Source organism: Engraulis encrasicolus, chromosome 15, assembly GCF_034702125.1.
Source record: "Engraulis encrasicolus isolate BLACKSEA-1 chromosome 15, IST_EnEncr_1.0, whole genome shotgun sequence".
Classification (NCBI taxonomy): Eukaryota; Metazoa; Chordata; class Actinopteri; order Clupeiformes; family Engraulidae; genus Engraulis; species Engraulis encrasicolus.
The window spans coordinates 47,441,432-47,459,375 of record NC_085871.1 but is presented as its reverse complement, the minus strand read 5'-3'; the positions used below and the strand labels follow the sequence as shown (position 1 = coordinate 47,459,375).

The following is a 17,944-nucleotide window of genomic DNA, read 5'->3' as shown; positions in this document are numbered from 1 at the left end:
GCACATTCTATTTCTATGTATATGTTGTGTGTCTGCCTATTGGGCCCTGAGCCTGTAATAAAGTTTATATATAATTCCACCCAAACATTTACATGTTACATGAAATGTCAAATGGTGTACAAACGCTTTACTATGACTGTACGTACGTGTAGCTGTATAGCTAGATAGATAGCTACATAGATAATGAAATCAACAACTGGCACAATAACCAATTCAATATCAAATGGTTAATAAGAACAGTTACAGAGGCAGACAGGCGTGTGTGTGATACATAAGAATTTTATTGATGTATTCTTAGATTCCATTCATCTGGAAGGAGTAGGTTACCTCGATTTAAGCGATTTGATTCTCTGGCTGTTTACATACAGTATTTAATAATAATTACTTTTACTGGGCACTGAGCAGGCTGTAAACCTGTAGTGTAGTATAAAATAATAATTCACAATATTACGTTGTAAACATTTCATTATATATTAAATTCAGTATATCCAATGGAAAAAAGCAAGAATGAAATCAGCACAAGATGCACTCCTTCTTTTTCACCTCGCGTTCACTGCTTGACCTCGGCATAGCTCCCGATGCGGGTGTATTGTACATGTCTCGACCCGGCGTGCTGACGCTGCGAGACACAGGTGGGGTGGGACGTGAGGATGATGATGATGATGAGGCTGAGAAGGAGGTGGTGGTGGTAACAGGGGACAAGTGAGGAGGAGGGGATGCTCTTCTAGAGGCCGGTGGCACCAGCGGCGCGGCGGAGCCGGCGGTGGACGCATACAGAGACAACTCCAAAGCGGAGGAGAGCTGAGCGCGGCTGATGGCGGCGGCGGCGGCTCGAGCCAATGCAGTGGATCTGAAGGGATCGCTCGGTGCCAACGATCTGCTCTTCGGGGGATCTACCAATAGCCAATCGTCATCGCTTGGGTCCCTGTATTTGGCTTGGGCTGTTTGGGAAAGATGGCTGCTTGACGAGACTGAAGACCCGGAGATGGACCGTCTATTAGCATGACTGCTTGATGAGACTGAAGAACAGGAGGTGGATCTGGTCGAAGCTGGAACCGGAGTCAGTGGCCTTGCTGTTGGCACAGTCGAGGCTGCAGGTAAAACCCGAGCCGGATCTGAGGACTTGGAGGACTGAGGATGAGAGGAGGGATTTGTAACATAGGTTGGTGATAAGAGTTGATCCAGATCCAGTAACAAGTCGTCAACACTTTGGTCCGCGTGTTTGGTTTGGGCAGTTTGTGAGGAATGACCGCTTGCCGAGGCAGAACAACCGGAGGTGGATCCGGACGAAGATGGAACCTGAGTCAGTGGCCTTGTTGTTGGCACAGGCGCGGCTGGATCTGAGGACTTGGATGTCAGTGATATGAGTCGATGCAGATCGGACAACAAATCATCAACGCTTTGGTCCGTAGAGATGTTTGTCACTGAGTTCGACCAAGTCCCACTGGTGGCTGGAACCTTTTGAGCTGTGATCACGTTGCCTGCACTCTGTACTGGGGGCGGGGTCACCACAGGGGGCGGGGTCACAGACGAGGAAGTGACAGTGGACAAGGTCACTGAACTCAGCGCGTCGACGACAGCAATAGAAGAAGCGCTCAGTGTGGAACTGTGGGAGTGAGCCAGACCGTTTCCTGCGCTCTTTGCTGGGGGCAGCGTCACGACAGGGGGCGGGGTCAACAGAGGAGGCGGAGTCACAGACGAGGAAGTGAGAGTGGACACAGTCACAGTTTTCCGCGCACTGGCAACTACAGACATGTTCGTTGTGGAGGAGGCATCATGGGAAGTGGAGGAGGCATCATGGGAATCAGAGGAGGAGCAGGAGGAGGGACGGACATACTCAGCGTAGGTGAGCAGGAACTCCGGGTAGACCTGCTGCTTGTCAAACACTACGAAGATGGACGGGTCTCGGACGTCGTTGACGCAGCTGTCGTACATCAGCAGTCCTTCTCCGTCGACGGACGGCGGCAGGCGGTAGTGGGACTGGCCTCGTGTGTAGCTGCCAATCAGGACGCGACACACGAACATGCAGCGCTGACGACGACCATTGTGGACCGGGACCTCTTTGGCGTAATCGTGGGAGTATCTGGCATCCCGGGCAAAATAACAACCTGCAAAACAATCAGAAAACATAATAATAGTGTAATCCTGCACACAATAGCAACCTGTAAAACAATCAGAGAACATAATAATAGTGGCAGCCCGTGCAAAATAACAACCTGTAAAACAATCACAACAACAACCAATGTTATGGATTATCAGAACCCATACTGTAATAATAGTGTCATCCTGCGCACTATAGCAATCTGTAAAACAATCCAAACAACACTCAATGCTATCCCGGACAAAATAGCAACTTGGAAAACAAGCACAACGACACTCAATGCTATCCCGGACAAAATAGCAACCTGGAAAACAATCCCAACGACAAAAAATGTTATCCTGGACAAAATAGCAACCTGGAAAACAATCCCAACAACAAAAAATGTTATCCCGTACAAAATAACAACCTGGAAAACAATCAGAACCCATAATAATCATCCTGCGCACCATAGCAACCTCTAAAACAATCACAACAATGGGGAGTGGGGAGAGAGAGATGGTGGAGGATCAGCATAGGACCCGGACTGGAATCAAACACGAGTCGCCGACGTAGCAGCCCAGTGCCATACCGTAAGAGCCACGGTCCCCATCCCTGTTAAACTCTCACCTTCTCCATAAACCAGGGGTGTCAAACTCATTTAGGGTCCGGGGGCCGCATACAACCCATGTGGACCTCAAGCGGGCCGCATTAGTAACATCATCGCCAAAAAACCCCTTAAAGCAGAGGATTAGTTTTCAGTACAATTGCGTTATCTTTTCAGCATGTTTTTATAGTGTGTTGAATATGTAGAAAGCAATGCAATACTGATAATCCTATGCAACATTTCATTGATTTCATTCATTCATTGCCAACCGCCAATGAGTAAAATAGGGGACAGTTCATTTTGGCGGGGGCTCTTTCCCCAGAAAATGTTGTATTTCTTAGATGTTATTTCCTGCATTTTAACGCATTTTAACATTCCGTTTCCCGTTTCAGCTCAATACGAACCAATACAAATACAATTACATTTATTGTTATTTAATTATAACCAATACCAATAAAATATGAATAAGAAGTATTAACATTTGATCTCTATATATGTGGTCTGTATGAGCTTCATCAAATGCCTGTCACAGTACAAATTCAGTGTGATGTGCACTTTACTATACAGTATGAGAGAGAGAGAGAGGATCATTGGGTTAATGTCATGCATGTCTCGATTTTGCCCCCAGTGGCATAATTGCGCATTTCAGTTATTTCTCTGAAAAAGCAAAAAAACAAAAAAAAAACAGATTGAACCCTTTGGCGGGCCATAAGTTTGACACCCCTGCCGTAAACGGTCCCATTGGCTCAATCCCCTCTATCGCTCGCTACATACACTATCCCATGGTCTCCATCCCTGTGAAACTCTCACCTTCTCCGTAAACGGTCCCATTGGCTGGATCCCTTTTATCGATTCGCTACATATACTATCCCATGGTCTCCATCCCTGTTTAAATCTCACCTTCTCCGTAAACGGTCCCGTTGGCTCCGCACTTCCTCCAGTCGAAGTTGTGGTGGCAGATGGCCTGGACGTGTTTGGGGTCGGTGCCGTGGAAGAGCAGTCGAGACCCGTCGCCGTACTTCTTATCCTTATTCGCCTTCTGCATCCGCTCGCGTTTCCTTCAGAAAAAGAGACGAAAATGAAAGAGATGAGAAAAGAGAATGCCAAGGGTGCTTTTCTCGACAACAATATTAGCCCAGTTTATACTGCGGGCCATTGGCCCAGGAACTTAGGCCCAGGAACTGAAGCCCAGCCCCTGTACCAGTTTATACCGCCTGGGCTAGGCCAGAACTGGGCCAAACCAAGAACTGTTGTCCAGGTAACAGACCCTCCTCAACTGACAGGGCCACCAGTTAGCCCTGGTGCTTACAGGTCATTTTTGAATGGGTTACCACGGCTACCATTCCATTTAGAATTTTCAGTTGGCCTGGGCTTAAGTTCCCGGGCTTCAGTTAGCAACTTACTTGGTTGTAATGTTATTTCCCTTTGGAAACCTAGTAGGTTGCTAACTGGTTTGCAATGACACTTACGAGAAACGAGGTCCAGGTTTGGAAAAAACAAAACAAATTAACTTAAGAGGAAAAAAGAAAGGTATTTTGAAAGAGAACAGGACAGAAGAGAATACCATGAGGAGATTAAGCAGTTTGCTATAGTGGAAGATTTTTAATACACAATTTCTCGTGTTGGAAAACCAGTAATTCCTAAATAAAATGGAGAAATGGCACGATATGTGTAAAATAAGTAAAAGCCCAAAAAGTGAAGCCAAGGAGAAGCTTACGTACGTCTGAAAGTCTTCCCAGAGTTCCTTGTTCTGGACCCTCTCGATGCTGATGATGTCATATCCTGTTAGAGTCTTGTTGAACAATTCCTGGACCTCCTGGTAGTCGCGATCCGAACTCAGAAGAGTCACTCTCTGTACGGACATTCATACATTAACACATGCACACGTACCGACACACACACACACACACACACACACACACACACACACACACACACACACACACACACACACACACACTATTGCTATGTCGAATTTGCAGTAACTACAATATCCAACCTAAAACCAAGGTTTTGAGGGCATTTACAACATGGCCTGTAGAGTCATTCCAATATCCAACCTATTACCAAGGCTCTGAAGGCATTTTTGTTTAACTGACCTGGTATCCGGTGTCCTATTGTAGGGGTAGGGGTGAATAGTAGCTAAGTCAGTAATAAGTAGAGGTACTAGTTTTAGACCTGGTAGCCTGAGGTCTAAACACTCAGAATGACCTGGTTCCTGAGGTCCTAACTCCAGTTTAACTGACCTGGTATGCGGTGTGGAGATGAGATTGGGCCCAAGGTATCTGAGGTTGTTATACTGACCTGGTATCCGGTGTCAGGCACTGCAGACCTGTCCCAGTAGCCCGGCACGCCTCTACCAGGCTGAGATGACGTGGGACCTCTCCTCCTACTGAAAAGACAACAGTGACAATACTGTAGCAGTCAATAATAAATACCATACATGTCTGCACGTGTGTGTGTGTGTGTGTGTGTGTGTGTCTGTGTCTGTGTTAGGGATGTTAACCGATAGGTTAGAACTTTTTACGTCACTATTTTTACCGCTCCCAAATGCCCGCCAACGTCTGTTATTACACCGTGTACACACGTGTTATTGGTTTTGTAGTGTATGTGGCGGAATGATCTTTCAATATCTAAAAATGAGTTAAGAGCAACCGCAGCACAGAGCCCCAAAACCCTCATTCCTCCACAAGTAGTGCTCAATAATTGGGGAAAATGTATAATACAAAGGGGAGTGTACCTATGTTCCCACGGCCCATTGGTCCCACGGGCCATTGGTCCCACAGCCCATTGGTTCCACGTCACTAAGACTTTTTTTCATTATTTAGGCCCATTGGTCCCACAGTCCATTGGTCCCACAGCCCATTGGTCCCATATTGCTTTTTTATTTTTATCTCCATATGAGTGTTTGTACTGTGGGACCATTGGGCTGTGGGACCAACGGACCTAAAAATAAATTTAAAAATCTTAGTGATGTGGGACCAATGGGCTGTGGGACCACTGGGCCTAATTTTGAAAAAACGCAAAAGTCTTAGCAATATGGGACCAATGGGCTGTGGGACCAATGGGCCGTGGGAACATTGGGCTGACCCCATCCTGGGGGCACAGACTAACGTGTGTGCGTGTGTGTGTGTGTGTGTGAGTGTACCTTGTTTTGGCGGTTTGGACGCCTTCAGCTGAGATGAATTTGGGTCGTCTCCTCACCACCCTCACGGTGCCATAACACACATTCCTCTGCTCCATGTCTAACACACATACACGCACACGCGCACACGCGCACACACACACACACAAGTCGTCAGTTCACTTCACATAAAGACAGAAATTCCACTCAGACACATAAATACACGCACACACACACACGCACACAAACACGCACGCACACGCACACACACATGCACACACACACACACACACACACACACACACACACACACACACACACACACGCCGTCTTAGTTCACTTCACATAATGACAGAAATTCCACTCAGACACACAAATACATGCACAAATACACAAACACAAACACACACACACACACACACACACACACACACACACACACACACACACACACACACACACACGTTAACATAATGACAGAAATTCCCCTCAGACACACACACACACACCGTACCTTTAAAGCTGAGTTGGTACTGTTGCTGGTGTGGTGGTTTCCCGCCGGTGAAGAGAACTACGTCCTTGCTGTCGGCCTGGTAACGCTTCTCAAGGTCACAAGAGGACACAGAGCACATCTGCACACAGACTCCATACATTATTATCATTAATATTATTATTATTAATAATATTATTATTATTACTATTCTTACCTCCGCCAAGGAGGTTATGTCTTTGTCTGTCTGCTTGTCTGACTGTCTGCCTGTTTGTTTGTCTGTCAGCTAACTGAAACTGTCAGTAACTGGAAAAGTTATGAACGGATTTGGATGAAACTTTGTGGAGTGGTTGTAAATGGCAAAAGTGATTTGATTTTGGTGGTGATCCGCATCACAAACCGGAACCAGGATTTCAAAAAAAAGATTCTTCACCATTGCTAGACTAGAAATCTAGACGCCCCTAGTGACCACAAATTGAATTGCGGGACAGGGCAAATTTTGACATTCCAATTTCTAACTCCCCAAAAAGAAGGCAGAAAGAATAGGGTGTGACATAGTCAAATGTTCTATCAAACAGCTTCCTTGGCGGAGGTCTGCACTCTCTGAATGCATTTCTAGTTATTATTATTATTATTATTATTATTACAGTATTAGTGTTTGTGATGATATCTCACCGGAGGTATATATTGGGTCCATATGGATCGCTCGTTCTGCCAGTACCAGATCCACTCTGTAGTGAGGATGAACTCTGGCAAGTTGACAGAGGGGGCAGTAGAGAGACGCCTCACTTCTTGGTCACCACACCGCATGCTGTCAAAATGCACTGGCTGCCCCTGCAGACTACATACAATACATAAATATTATTTAACAGTATTATCAACAATATTATTATACAGTATAAACAATCTTTACGTTACGTATGACATTTTACATGTTTCAATGTAATATTAACAGTTGTCAGTGCCTTGTCAGTCCCCATAGGGTGTTAAACTGCAATGGTTCTCCCTGCAGACTACATGGAGCAATACTATATGAAGAGCTCTTTTCCAAAATGAGATATATCCATTTTATAGAATGTTGGGAAATCAACATTTTTGTATTGGGCATTCCATTGAATTGCATTGCAAAATGCATTTTATAGAGGTTTAAAAAGTATGTTCTCCAAACATTTGAATGGCAAGAATTCACATATAGGTGACACAACTTCTTATCAGTCAATTCCAATATTTAAATGCAAAAAGTCAAAAATGGTGGTGGATATAGTATAGAGCTCTTCATATATAATACAAATATACGGAATGTAATGTACAAATGTTACATTCCCTTCATGGAGCAATAATATATCCAGATATACTGTATTACAGGGCTAATCAATTAAATGTCAACGAGGGCCACTTTTTCAAATTCCTCTCAGTAAAGGGGCCGAACTATACATGTGTATTATTGTTGCCGACTGTCAATGACTGGGGGTGTCTGGGGGTCCTCCCCCAGAAAGTTTTGCATTCCTTAGATGTAATTTCCTGCATCTTAACGTCCTGTGTCCCATTTCAGCTTGATACAGAACCCATACTTTTATCTCTAAATTCCGGAAAAAACAATTCTGTATTTCAAGGGGCTTATCGGGGGCCAGAACCTTGCTGTCCGCATCTGGCCCCAGGGCCGCCATTTGAATAGCCCTGCTGTATTATGTTCAAGCCCTGAGTGACAAAGAAGCGCAGATGACCTGACTGGCAGATGACCTCAGTTACATAACAAAGACAGAAACACACTAAACCAGCTGACGAGGCCGGACCTGAATGTAGTGAATGTAGTTTGGGTAGCATTAGTCCCTCTCGATATAAAAACATATTACACACACAAACACACACACACACACACACACACACACACACACACACACACACACACACACACACACACACCTACACCTTAAGTTGCTGATGTAGTTTGGGTTGCAGTAGTCCCTCTCGATATAAAGACACATCACACACACACACACACATACACACACAAACACACACAAACACACACACACACACACACACACACATACACACACAAACACACACACACAAACACACACACACACACATCTGAAGGTGGTGATGCAGATTGATTAGCAGTAGCCCCTGTCGATATAAACACATATTACACACACAAACACACACACACACACACACACACACACACACACACACACCTGAAGGTAGTGATGCAGTTTGGGTTGCAGTAGTCCCTCTCGATGTCCTCGTTATTCTCCAGGTCACTCCAGGTGTCACCGCTCCTCACCTGCCACAGGTAGGGCATCTTGCAGTGCACGCGCACACACCTGTCTGCAACACACGCACGCACGCACGCACGCACGCACGCACGCACGCACGCACGCACGCACGCACGCACGCACGCACGCACACACACACACACACACACACACACACACGCACACACACACACACACACACCAGCAGCAGCAGCAGCAGATGTCAGTACGTACACTAGTGGTCTGCAATTATTTTCCCCCAAGAGACACATTTATTATGTAGCGTAAATGAGGCTGAGGGCCAAACGTATCGCCAGAGAGAGTAGAGAGAGAGAGGTTCCATTGGCCCATTGTTTCCTGGTTCTATTATTGCAAGGGGGGAGGGGGGAAAATCCCCCTTTAGGCAGACCTCGGCAGACCTAAGGACTGTTCTATTCATTCTAGGAGCATTATGACACGGCCCTTTAGGCAGACCGGAACCTGGTCACGCTAGGTGCCCATAGAAACCTATTATGTTGGCATATCTCTATACTTAAAGAATCTCTGGTATCGTCCTCCCGTATGATAGCACAAATATACAGTATGTTTTCATTTGTTCCAACCTCACGGCGGGCCAAATGTTTGCCATGCCCGGGCCGGATCTGGCTCATGTGCCGCCATTTGGAGACCACTGCCATACACGGCACACAATAAGGACTTGTCTTCTGACTCTCTCTCTCTCTCTCTCTCTCTCTCTCTCTCTGTCTCTCTATCTGTCTGTCTGTCTGTCTGTCTGTCTGTCTGTCTGTCTGTCTGTCTCTCTTTCTCTCTTTCTCTCTCTCTCTCTTTCTTTCTCTCTCTCTCTCTCTCTCTTTCTCTCTCTCTCTCTCTCTGTGTACTCTGTGTATGTGTGCACGCGCAAAAACAAATTTACGCTGCCTACATTTACCCTGCCTCTATCGCTCTTTCTGTTAGTGTGTGTGTGTGTATGTGTGTGCGAAAGGATGAAAGGATTCAAATACCAGAAGTGTACAGGTAAATAAAATTGAAATGCGAAAAAACAAACAAATGATGAAAACGAAGGTAATGAAGGAGCACTTACTCTCATATTTGCAAAAGCCTTTGATGAAGGACAGGCAGATTTCAGCAACCTCTAATGGATAGATGGACACACAGAAGAAGATACACATTGGGGTTACAAGCGGAACAACATCAATACTGTATACTGTACAGTAAATGATACACATTGGGATTACAGGTGGAACAACATCACTACATACTGTATACTGTAACAGGAAAGAATAGTGAGCACTCTATAGTCTATAGGCCTACTCCAGGTTGAAGGGGTGCATCTGGTTATTCCTTTTAGGGCATGACAGACTTTTGAGCTGTATCCAAGCACTCTCCTTTGAGTCAAGGTAGTTGAAGAATTAAAAACCCTTTATTTTACATCAGGGTAAACATGTTAAAAACGTGTTGCAGTGCTGGTCTTTTGAACTGTGCTTGTGTACAGAGGTGTGTACAGTTGAAGAATAAACATACTGATGTAATAATTACAGCACGAGTATGTGGTCTTACATAGGCTACAGTAGTTTATACACCAGATATTCCACTGTACCTACTTTTGCACTTGTGTAACAGTAGGGCATGTATTGTCCATGTGTTAATGTGAGCTTATTTGATAGCTTCCTGCCCAGGGACCACAGATGCAAATTAGCTTCATAGCTACCTCTGGTACTGGACCTGTCCTGTATATGGCCCCTGTCAAATAAGCCAATAAACTAAACTGAACTACACTGTCAGAGCTCTTCTGCTTTTACTGTATACACCTCTGCATGTGTATCATGCAAAACAGCATCAGAGTGAAGCCTCTACCTGGCTGTGGAGGGCAGCTTCCATCTCTACTGCCACCTGTGCCACCTGTGCCACCCTGCTCCTCGCCCTGGTCCTTGTCCTTGTCACTGAAGCCGTATCCTCTGCCACCCCGTCCTCTGCCACCTGTGCTACCATGGTCCATGTCCTTGGAGCCGCGTCCTCTGCCCCGTCCTCTGCCACCTGTGCCACCCTGGTCCTTGTCACTGTAACCGCGTCCTCTGCCACCCCGTCCTCTGCCACCCCGACCTTGGCCTCCCCGACCCCGAGCTCGGCCCCGGCCACCGGCAACAGTACCAGCTCCGCCTCCCGCTGGGTCTCCTTGGCGACGCCCCCTGAGCAGCAGGATGTGGTGGTACACAGAGCGCATCGAGCCCACCTGGGGAATTAATACAAATAAATGATTATTATTATTATCATTATTATTTATTATATTTATTAATACTATCATGATTACTACACAGAGCGCATCGAGCCCACCTGGGGAATAGCACATACAAGTATTATTATTATTATTGTTGTTGTTGTTGTTGTTATTATTATTGCATTGTGTAGTTAGTAGCAGCAGGATGTGGCCGTAGACAGAGTGCATACTGCCCACCTGAGAAGTATCATTATCAGTATTATTATTATTATTATTAATAGTAATAATAAAAATAAATAAATAAACAGGACTGTATACTTGAGTCTGTACTCGGACTTGAGTCCGGGTCGAGTCTGTTTTTCTATGGACTTGGACTGGTCTTGGACCTGCTAGTAGTTGGACTCTGCCTTGTCTTGGACTCGGACACTGGACTTGCCATATCTCTTCTGGATTCGTTTGAGTTTGTCTTCATTTTATTTAGATCACTGGCCATCATATACTTGAAGTGGAGTTTTAATCCAATAAAATAATAGTGTATCTTCACGTGCATGGCATATACCGGTACTTGTAGCTTTCTTTTAAACATTTATGTCATTATCTTTCATCATTTTCATTGATATACAATGACCGACATGTGACTCGGTCGGACTTGACATGGGCTCTAATTTTTTTGGACTCTGTCTTGTCTCGAAGTCAAGTCTGTTTTTCTATGGACTTGGACTTGACTTGGACTCGCTAGTAGTTGGACTTTGACTTGACTTGGACTACAATATTTTTGGACTCTGTCTTGTCTCGGACTTGACTAGTCCTGGTCTAGGACTCTATAGAGGTGGGCTTGACTGCAGCTCTGTTAATAATCCATCGATTTGGAATACATACGTAGGTTTATCATTTACAAACATTGTGTGGAGGGTTGTGAGGAGTTGTGAGGAGGGGCAAGATGGTAAGCAGCCAACCATGTGAGATAATTTTTTGAGTGACAGCAGTTTCCAACAATCAGAGGTTGAACCTCAACCTCAGCTCAGCCAGGAATTGTTTACAAATGGCAAGTCCATGCACTATATGCACCTGCTGGGTCGGCACGCCTCGCTCACACAGCACCCTGACTGGCTGAGGCTCGAACAGGTCATGTGATCGTCCGCAGGCGTCAGCGTCGCAGGTGTGTCGCATGAAGCCCTCGCAGACGTGCAGCCTGTTGCAGGTGTCCTTGTCCTCACACTGGCCGTATTCACCATCACCGTGGTTGTACTTGGCACAAATCTGGTCATAGGGAGACACACCAGAGAGAAGGTTTAATTAATACATTACATTACATAACATAACATTGTTCTTTTCTCTCTCTCTCTTTTTCTGTTTTTATTTGTATTTTTTTACTGTGTTGAGATGTTTTTTTTTATTGTGATATGGATACCCCTGGGTCTGGAACAAAGAACTGACCTGAATTTAATACACTTACACAGTCCCAGGAGCAGTGTGGGGTTAGATGCCTTGCTCAAGGGCACTTCAGTCATGGAGTGAGGTAGGGAGTGGAAAGGTAGGATCTGAACCTGCAACCCTCTGCTCTGAAGCCCATCTCCTTAACCATTTAGCCACGGCCGCGCAATCCCTTCACAAAGAGCCTCTGTTGTAACAAATTGTATTGTTGTTGTGATGATGTACTTCTTTTTTCATGAAACAGTGGGAGGATCAGCGGTGATCCCACCTGCATGAAAAGGGTAGAGCTATCTCCTTGAATGGCAGATATGCACACTCACTCACAGGTGGAAGTAGGCTAAGGTGTGTGGGGTATCATTCTGACTCACAGGTGGAAGTAAGGTGTGTGTGGGGAGTTACACTCACAGCTGGCAGTAGGCCTAAGGTGTGTGGTGTCAGATATGCACACTCACAGGTGGAAGTAAGGAGTGTGGGGTGTCATTCTGTACACTCACAGGTGGGAGTAAGGAGTGTGGGGTGTCATTCTGCTCTGACTCACAGGTGGAAGTAAGGAGTGTGGGGTGTCATTCTGCAACAGGAGTTGTCTGATCTCAGCTCTGCTGAACTTCTGCAGCCGATGGTCTGACAGAACTTCTGCATTGTGGTCTGAGTTTAAATCATGCCCATAACGACACGGCCTGCATAGGAAACAAACACAAACGGTCTACGGTAGGCTACAGGCAACTCATAAAACATTTGGAGGGTGGATATAACAGTTTTTATAGGCTAACAACAACAACAACAACAACAACAAATAATAATAATTTACCTTCTGTTGCATTCTCCGTGAAGATAAAACTTACAAAGATGAAGGTTTTTACATTCATTGCAATCCGTGACTTTACACAACCGAAGGCTTGTTTTGGCGAGGACTCGTTTGACACCTGCAATCTCGGTCAGGAAGAAGTGATCTTTATTCCGGAGAAGCGAGTCAAATTTAGAGCTGTCTATGTCTGGAAATCCGATAGCAAGCTCCAGTAATAGATCATACTCCATCGCTCCTCCATTACCACATAACAACTGAACGATGTCTGCTTCCATCGTGGCTGTAAAAGAGTAGTTCTACACGGCAGAAATTAAGTCCACCATGAGCACTTACTCGCCTCCTGTCGCCTAAATCAGGCTAGAAGAACTAATGTAACCACACACAGACATAACACGACCTCATACGTGCTGAACGTTCGAACGGGATGACGAGAGGAAAACGAAACTTAAAAAATTGTGTTGCCAAATCGTAAAATCCCCCACTTCCCGAGCCCGCGCATTTCGAATGTTATTCTTGGGTAAAAGAAAACAAGGCGCTCATGAAATATGTCCTGGTCCCTTCTTTTATAAGCCTGGTTAGTTCAGGCTGCAAAAAAATTGTTCGAATGACTTTATAACCTTCAGTTCCTCTGTGGAAAAATGGCAACCCAGTAGGCAAAGGAGGTTACTGCCGAGGAAATGAAACTGAGCTGGGTTACTTTCCAATATGCTACCTTGCCAATGCGTCCTCCACTTGTGCTTGTGGCCTCGTATCAGAAAGTAATATCTCTGGTAATATGTTGATGACATCACAACAGCATTATTTCAATATCTCGCAAAAAACTCATTTGTAAAGTCATTTTCGCATTTGCAAACTGGATGGTGAATGAAGAACAGTCCCCCTTCGCATAGGCTGACGGAGGTGGGGCCAAAAGGCGGGCGAGCTCCACAAGCACAAGTGGAGGATGCAAGTAGCCAGGCTGCGCCCTCCTAGTGACGCAACACCTTGGCGGCGTCAGATCGAATCTCGATGGCAAGTCGATGATAATCAGGCAAGGATGCAAGGTAGCATATTGGAATATGGCCCTGGATTCACGGTGTGGACTCGATAACTGGCCGACTGACAACACTATTGCGCCCAAAAAGGGACCAATGAGCTTTTGAAAAGTGAGAGACACGTGTGGACACGGGCCATAAAACTATCAACAACAACTTTGTATAATTTAAGTGCACCAACAAGAAAATCACTTTTCATATAGGCGTAGGCAGTAAGATGACTAATTATTAATCATTTATTTTATCGTGCATCCAACACGGACTGAAGTGGGCTAGAGATATGACTGGCACACAGGCCTACCTTCTCATCATGACATGAGACCAGATGAAAGTAACCTTTATGAAAGTAACATCAGCCAGAGCCGTAGAGACATCGGCAGGGTATTGCTGCCATCTTGAGGTTGGTTTTAGTTACTGCAAATGAGAATATGGCCAGTTCTGCACTGACACAGCAGAGGTTGTGATGCAATGTAGGTCTACTGAACTGTTTTGGACTCTGTATCTATCCCATCACCAACCAATTGACAATAGATTGCATACGTTTTAAAAATGAAATGCAAATTATCAATGCAATATTGAATATTACATTTAAATGCCTACAGGGTTTTTTTTTTTTTAATTCATCCATCTTATTGCATTCTTCATCTATTTCGTTTTGTTTTGTACAGTTCTTTCTAACTAAATGGCACATGAAATCATCCAACTCAAGATTAGCTCAAGGGCATACGGACCACTACATCCTAATACATTACTGAGATATTTCATTACCAAGCCTCGAGTTACAGATTAATGCTTTGTTATTGTCATTTTGGTAACAACACACTAAAATTATAACAGAGATTCTGCGTGAATGTGTTTTAACCTCCAAATTAAAAACTAATAGCAAAGAAACAGACATCTAGCCAGGGAATAGGAATATGTATAAAAAGAAACATTTATTGTCAATAATGTTACAACACCTCCATTAGCGTCCATACAATGTTGACTCACAGTCATACTTGAATAAAATAATTTACACAGGGACATATTCAAAACGCTCACATATATAATAAAGCACTTGGTGCTGTACAATGCAAGTTATTCTGTAAGGTGCAAACATCCCTTTGTCATAACACTGTCATAACACTGAACGTCTGCATCAGTAACCGTATTACACAGAGACATGCTCACAGCAGTCTTAATAGAATATCTATCAGTGGTAAAGAAGTGTTGTACAGTACAAAAAGAGTGTTAATTCAACACTTAGAGAGTAGTCTGGGACCAAATACCCTCTAGAACAGGGATGGGCAATTATTTTGGACCAAGGGCCAAAATGGGTTTAGAATATTGGCCGAGATGTCACAGGCAACTTGCCTGTGTCCAAAAAAAAAAGAAATGTGTTTGCTATCATAACTTGTCAGCTATGCTGTTCATGGTTAATTTGAAATTGGCAAGACCCCTTTTTTAGGTAGCCATTGAATATTGAGTGCCTGACCGTATAAATTTGGTTTTCTTTCTTTCTGCGGGCCTGAGTTTGCCCACTTTTGCTCTAGAATATACCAAATCAACTCTTTGATTGTTAAATTAACAATGCATTTCTAACTATGTATAATACGATCCCTTCTGTGGACAGACTGTGCTGACCAAGACAACACATACAGTAGTGGTTCCCAAATTACTGCCAGGAGGATGCCCTTTTGCACCTACGAATACTTCCGTGACCCCCATTCCCCATATTCCAAATGCCAAACATTATTTGTCTGTTAATATTGCAAAAAAATCTCATTTAATATTCACAGGAAAAGTTAAAACATGTACTGGCCTTGTAGGTGAGTAAGGGCTACTGTTACTGACTAATTTATGGAGTTACGGAAACTATTCACTTGTGTTTCCCCATGTTTAAAAAATAAATAAATAAAAAGTCCATTCTGTCTGCGACCCCCCTGCAGTATCCATGAGCCCCGTAGGAGTCCCAACCCCCAATCTGGAAACCACTGAGTGCTTCTTAATATGCGACCTTGCCTCCTCCACTTGCTTCTCGTCATGATGACATCACTGACAACAGCATTATATTTCAATATCTTGCAAAAGCTCAATTGTAGAGTTTCTTTTTCTCATTTGCAATTGGCATGGTGAATGAAAAACAGTCCCTCAAAAGTTGTTGTGGCTAGGCTGACAGCTGGGAAACTTTATCGTTTTCTCCACGGAGGAGGGGCCAGGAGGCGGGACGAGGAGACAAACGCAAGTGGAGGAGGCAAGGTCGCATATTAAGACGCACTCACTGAGTGGATACAGTAACCCAGCAACCAATCAGATTCGACCAGAAGATGCAGTGGTTTATTTGTCGTGTTCGTAGTATCCAGATGTGGTGGTTTATTTCGTAGCATCCAGATACAGATTCGACCAGAAGATGCAGTGGTTTATTTCTCGTCTGCGTAGTATCCAGATGTGGTGGTTTATTTCTCGTCTTCGTAGTATCTCTTCTTCATGGCTCGGTACTTCCTGAGGAAATAGAGGGCCTCGATCTCCTTGATGACAAAGTCTCCGCGGGCGAGCAGTTGCTTGATCTTCTCCGGGTCGCTCACGTCCTTGTTCTTCATGAACGCGGTCTTCAGACGCGTCCGGAAGTAGACGTATCCCTGAGGGTACTCCCGCCCCATGTAGAGAAGCTGCACAATGGACAGTGAGACACAGACACATACGATTAGAGAAAGAAAGTGTGGAAGTACTACTATATTACTGTACAGAAGCTGCACAGTGGGACACTGACACATACGATTAGAGAAGGATAGTGTGGAAGTACTACTGTAAATATTGTAAACAGAAGTTAGTGGACAGCGGGATACAAACACATACGATTAGAGATGGAAAGTGTGGAAGCACTACTATATTACTGTACAGAAGCTGCACAGTGGACCGCCCGACACAGACACATACGATTAGAGGGGGAAAGTGTGGAAGTACTACTGTAAATATAGCTGTCCAGAAGCTTCAATGGATGGTGGGACCCAAAGTATGTTTAGAGAGGGAAATAGTGGAACATTCACTGTAAAAATAAGCTTTCAATGGTAAGACACAAACACACATGTAATATTTGCACTTTAAAGGGACACTGTGCAGGAAATGGTCAAAGAAGGTACTGCAACTATGTTGCTCATTGAAACGGTGTCGCCTTTTGCCAAATTTGACATTTTCATGACAGTTTACAAGTAATAAACTAATATTTTCTAGTATGGCCCAAGTACAGTCATTTTTGCAACTAAAAATGGCTACCGGTATTTCTGGAAATTCAAAATGGCGGACCATGGAGAAGATCCCCCTTTTCATGTATGAATACTTAGAATTTCATGGTGGTGGTAAATATTCATGAAAAATGTAACATTAGTGAATGGGTAGCATGAATTCTGGAAATAAACAACTGAAAATCTCACACAGTGTCCCTTGAAACATTTCTGTGCAGAAGCTTTCAATGGCGGGGCACAAACACGTATCCAGAGATTGTAAGATTCAACATCCTCTACTCTCTGACATGATACCGCAATATAATGTTTAGAGAATGCACGGGTGGAAATGGTGTATTTTGACTGTAGCTAAAGATCCTAAGCGCAGGACCTTGCAAAGGTGGGTCATGAAAACAAGGACATGGTTTTAGGCCTACCGTTTACTAAAGAACAATGTGGAAGTAGCCTACTAGTACAACTACAGTACTACTATTAGTTCTACTGCTGCTGCTATTACTGTGTCATTAGGCTACTTTATTACCATCACAGCTATTACAGGGTGGAGAGAGACACTTACAGTTTTGTACAAGTGGATTACTTGTCCCCTCAAAGGATTGGTCATGTTCACAGTCCAAACGATGGATCCCATGCACTGTGTGATGATAACATACAGGGCACAATATGAGCATTTCATTGC

At 44.4% G+C, this 17,944-nt stretch overlaps 2 protein-coding genes across 4 annotated transcripts in view; both read right to left on the bottom strand.

Annotated features, from left to right (window-relative positions):
* Positions 1 to 281: 281 nt before the first annotated feature.
* Positions 282 to 13,414, bottom strand: LOC134464121 (protein mono-ADP-ribosyltransferase PARP12-like). Of its 3 annotated transcripts, none has more exons than XM_063217577.1 (13): positions 13,017 to 13,414; positions 12,747 to 12,885; positions 11,843 to 12,034; positions 10,414 to 10,789; positions 9,641 to 9,691; positions 8,500 to 8,632; positions 6,974 to 7,139; positions 6,323 to 6,440; positions 5,833 to 5,929; positions 4,989 to 5,076; positions 4,406 to 4,536; positions 3,585 to 3,742; positions 282 to 2,108 (listed from the first exon to the last, which is right to left on the bottom strand). In XM_063217577.1, the coding sequence occupies exons 1-13, from the start codon at positions 13,286 to 13,288 to the stop codon at positions 514 to 516; spliced, it is 3,516 nt and encodes a 1,171-aa protein (XP_063073647.1). In that variant the 5' UTR covers positions 13,289 to 13,414; the 3' UTR covers positions 282 to 513. The 3 variants fall into 3 exon arrangements, with proteins under 3 accessions (XP_063073647.1, XP_063073648.1, XP_063073649.1); XM_063217578.1 differs by having other exon boundaries at positions 4,989 to 5,073; XM_063217579.1 differs by lacking the exon at positions 9,641 to 9,691.
* Positions 13,415 to 14,957: 1,543 nt separating this feature from the next.
* LOC134464119 (LYR motif-containing protein 5A-like) overlaps positions 14,958 to 17,944 on the bottom strand; it is a 3,726-nt gene continuing 739 nt past the window's right edge. Inside the window, exons 2-3 of the mRNA XM_063217574.1 lie at positions 17,825 to 17,899; positions 14,958 to 16,695 (exon numbers count right to left, since the gene is read on the bottom strand). Of these exons, the coding sequence (XP_063073644.1) occupies positions 16,483 to 16,695; positions 17,825 to 17,896 (285 nt within the window). The 5' untranslated portion in view covers positions 17,897 to 17,899 and the 3' untranslated portion in view covers positions 14,958 to 16,482. The remainder of the gene's footprint in view (positions 16,696 to 17,824; positions 17,900 to 17,944) is intronic.

What these genes read in the sequence shown, in the direction of transcription:
- LOC134464121 (XM_063217577.1), bottom strand. Translation starts at nt 13,288, where the DNA reads ATGGAAGCAGACATCGTTCAGTTGTTATGTGGTAATGGAGGAGCGATG. An exon ending in GAGGCGTGCCGACCCAGCAG is followed by an intron (nt 10,790 to 11,842) that starts GTGCATATAGTG and finishes TTAATTCCCCAG; the next exon opens with GTGGGCTCGATGCGCTCTGT. An exon ending in CTCTGGGAAGACTTTCAGAC is followed by an intron (nt 3,743 to 4,405) that starts GTACGTAAGCTT and finishes CTTTTTCTGAAG; the next exon opens with GAAACGCGAGCGGATGCAGA.